The 3,471-nt window shown below is 49.5% G+C and overlaps 2 protein-coding genes across 2 annotated transcripts in view; one reads left to right on the top strand and one right to left on the bottom strand.

The window, feature by feature from the left end:
* Positions 1–2,375, top strand: part of KCTD13 (potassium channel tetramerization domain containing 13) — a 13,251-nt gene extending 10,876 nt beyond the window's left edge. Inside the window, exon 6 of the mRNA XM_007452758.1 lies at positions 1,587–2,375. Coding sequence (XP_007452820.1) covers positions 1,587–1,823 — 237 coding nt within the window. The 3' untranslated portion in view covers positions 1,824–2,375. The remainder of the gene's footprint in view (positions 1–1,586) is intronic.
* Positions 2,376–2,514: 139 nt separating this feature from the next.
* Positions 2,515–3,471, bottom strand: part of ASPHD1 (aspartate beta-hydroxylase domain containing 1) — a 3,498-nt gene continuing 2,541 nt past the window's right edge. Inside the window, exons 2-3 of the mRNA XM_007452757.1 lie at positions 3,323–3,436; positions 2,515–2,786 (exon numbers count right to left, since the gene is read on the bottom strand). Coding sequence (XP_007452819.1) covers positions 2,677–2,786; positions 3,323–3,436 — 224 coding nt within the window. The 3' untranslated portion in view covers positions 2,515–2,676. The remainder of the gene's footprint in view (positions 2,787–3,322; positions 3,437–3,471) is intronic.

Below are 3,471 nucleotides of genomic sequence, written 5' to 3'. Positions count from 1 at the left end.
AAAGAGTGTGCAGTTTGGAGAGTGGGTATGCATTTTTCTATATAGAAGGACCATAGTTGTCATTAGAATTTCAGAAGGATCCATGACCCAGAGTAGGTTCTTAAAACTTCAGGTGCTTAGAACACACTGAGATTGTAGGCCCTGAGTCATTAACATGGCAATCATCAGCAGATACTTCCTGAGCACTGCAAGAGGCTTGAAATCAAGGTGAATAAGATGCTGAGTAAAGTACAAGCCCTCTGTCATGACGTCTGGCCCCTGAAGATCTTATCGGCCTGGTCCCTTCTGACCTTGACACGAAGGATGTGCCTCAGATACACTGGAGATCTTGAAAGTCTCTTAAGCACCCAGTGCTATTTCACACCCCCCTACCTTTGCACACACTATTCCCTCTTCTTGGAATTATTTTTCCTCATTCCTGTCTGCCTAATGGACTTGTGCTTAATCTTTAAGACCTAAGCCAAGCATCACTTTCTTTGGGACACCACTCATGAACTTTCAACCCAACAACCCCAAAGTTGGTCATACCCCCCTGTCAGCTAAACACAATGTTGATTGTAGTCTGCTGGGGATGGGGGAGTAGGAGTGTTTACTTCAGCAGCAAGGAGTTAGCTTCTTGAGAGTAGAGCTGAATCTTGTTTTTTCCCCCCTATCTCTGTAGCACTAGCCAGGCCTTTATCACGCCGCAGAAGCTAGGAAACATTTATTGAATGCATGAATGAGTGAATAATCCAGTTTCCAAGTAGCTTCCTCTGTAATTGGGAAGACAGGAGGATAAACCAGTAATGAGAATGCAGCTTGTTAAAGTTTTTTTGTTTATATCCCTCCAAGCCACACAAGGGGAACCCCTAACCACCTCTTCATCCCTTACTACTCTCTTCACTCTGCCTTGTTGCTTTGGCCTTGGCGTTGATCTTCAGATACACTGAGCGAGTTCCTGACCCCAGAGCTGTTCCCTTCCCAGACTGATCTTTCTCTAGTTCTCCATCTGGTTCCTTCCCTCCTTTCCTTTGGCTGTTGGTCAGATGTCATCTTCTCAGTGAGGCCTTCTCTGAGCTCCCTCTTTAAAGTTGTAACATTCCTGACGGTGGCCATCCCCTCACCCTTTTCCTGCTATAATTTTTCCGTAACATTTATCGTCATCTGACACTTTATATCTTATTACACATATGTCTGGGTCCTCGCCCTAGAATGTAAACTTCCTGCGGACAGGAACTTTGCTTGTTTTGTTCACTGCTATATTCCCAATGCCCAGAGCAACACCTGGTACAGTGCAGTCACTCAGTAAATATTTGTCAAATGAAAAGATATACCAAGAAAAAAAAAAAAAAGATAGACCAAGAGACTTGGCAACAAAGGACAGAAAACAAATAACTCTCTGCCTGACTTCAGAGCTGGACCTTGAAGTATAAGTGTGACTTAGCTGAGCAAAGAAGTTGCAAAGAGGACAGTCCAGGCTAAAGGAACCTGTGACTGCAGAGGCTCGGAGGGAGTGGAGAGACAGTGCAGGAGCAGCCTGGGGGAGGGGATGGCTGCATAGGAGTCGAGCCAGAGGGAGGGAGCTGGGGCTTGCTGGCCTTTTGCAGGTGGAATTCCCAGAGGCCCGGATCTTTGAGGAGACCCTGAACATCCTGATCTACGAGACTCCCCGAGGCCCAGACCCAGCCCTCCTGGAGGCCACAGGAGGTGCAGCTGGAGGTGGCGGGGCAGGCAGAGGGGAGGACGAGGAGAACCGAGAGCACCGTGTCCGCAGAATCCATGTCCGGCGCCACATCACCCACGACGAGCGTCCTCACGGCCAACAGATTGTCTTCAAGGACTGAGCTTTGCCCCGAGTCTTCCTCTGGCCGCTGGGACCCAGTCCCTCTCTCTCTTCCTCCCCTTCCCAGACCTTTGCCCCGGCTTTGCTGGCCAAGTCGTGGGTCCTTCTTCCATCCCTTCATTGCATGGTACAGTTCACTTTGGCCCTTTTCCATCCATTCCCACCTCATTGCTAACCACAGAGTACATTCCAGCCCCTCCCCTCAGAGGCTTTCAGAAGGCCTACATTGGTTGCCTCCTCCCCATCCTTGTCCTGCCCTCTTCCCTCACCAGCTGGTTTAGAAGGATTTAGAATTCCCTTTGTCTTTTTTTAGGACATTGTACACACCAAAGTGTCAAGCCAGCCCTTAATAACACCCACCACATTCTGAGCCGCCTCCTCACCATTGTGCAGGGCAGTTTGCCTCCCTCCTGCTTCCCCAACATCCTCCCTACCTCCTTAACTTTGTACTAGGTGGGCCTGGGCCTGCACCAGGTCAGCATCTTCTCAATTTTTTTCATATTATTTATTATTATAATTTTCTATTAAATTATTGGAATAAAGTTGAGTTGAGGGTCTGGTGCTGGGTCCCAGAGAAAGGGCCAGGTATATGGCTTGTTAGGGAGGTACCTGGCTAGTTGGATGGGAGAAGACACAGACCCCTGCCCCCAGCCTTTCCCTGGGCTGGTAGCTGGGAAGAAAGTAGTCAGGAGTTAGGAGAGGATTTAAAAATCTATATTTCGGTGTTCACTGGCCAGTTCCCACCCTCAGCCCCACCCCACCCCCTGCAATGGAGAGGTGGTCCTGGCTACCGCTCAGGCCATGCCCGAGCGCAGCATCTCTCCAGCCCAGGTGTCTGAAGGGAACACCTTCCTTCAAGGGTCTGGTGCGAAGACAAAGTCGAGGGCCTGGCGTTCGGCCCCAGCCACATTGGGATGCCAAAGGTCCACGATGAAGACCACTCGAGGCCCATCTTCGGGAGAGCCTAGGGCACGTGGGGATGGAGACAGCAGAGCAGCTGACATTAAGTACTTACATGCCAGAGCACTCGCCAATACTCATAAACGCAAACACTTTGTAAATAAGTGCCAGACAGTGTTCTAATCCTTTATGTGTATTAACTCTTAATCATCAAAACAAACTGTGAGGTAGTACTGTAAGTATTCTCATTTTATGCAAAGTAACTGAGGCACAAAGAGGTTAAATAACTTGCCCAAGGTCACACTGCTAATGCCAGAGGTAGGACAGGAACCCAGATGGTCCAGGCCCAGGGTCTCTTGCTATGAACCACTTTGCTGTGCGCTTACATTAACTTATTTAATCCTTGCAGTCACTTGGTAAAAGAAGGCAGTTGCCCTATTTCACGGGTGATTGGAGAAATCATGTGACTTGTTCAAGGGCATGCAATTAGAAAATGGTGGTGTAGGACAGGAAGCCAGTTGGGCCCGATTCTGCAGCCTCTAGTCTATTCCCCTTAACTCTAGTCACTCATCCCTCCTAGCAGAATGGGAGCCCCATTACCATTATGAGCCACTGTATGCAGGAAGGAGTCGTCCACCAGTAGACAGTGTCCCTCAGCCCAGCACTGGGGCTCACCCCCGACCACCAGCTCACAGCCAGGGGGGATCTTCAGGCCTGTAGAAAGAGATCCGGGCCTCCAACATTCCTGC

The sequence above is a fragment of the Lipotes vexillifer genome, unplaced genomic scaffold, assembly GCF_000442215.2.
Source record: "Lipotes vexillifer unplaced genomic scaffold, Lipotes_vexillifer_v1.1 scaffold426, whole genome shotgun sequence".
NCBI classification, from domain to species: Eukaryota; Metazoa; Chordata; class Mammalia; order Artiodactyla; family Lipotidae; genus Lipotes; species Lipotes vexillifer.
This window is presented reverse-complemented; position numbering and strand designations above follow the sequence as displayed.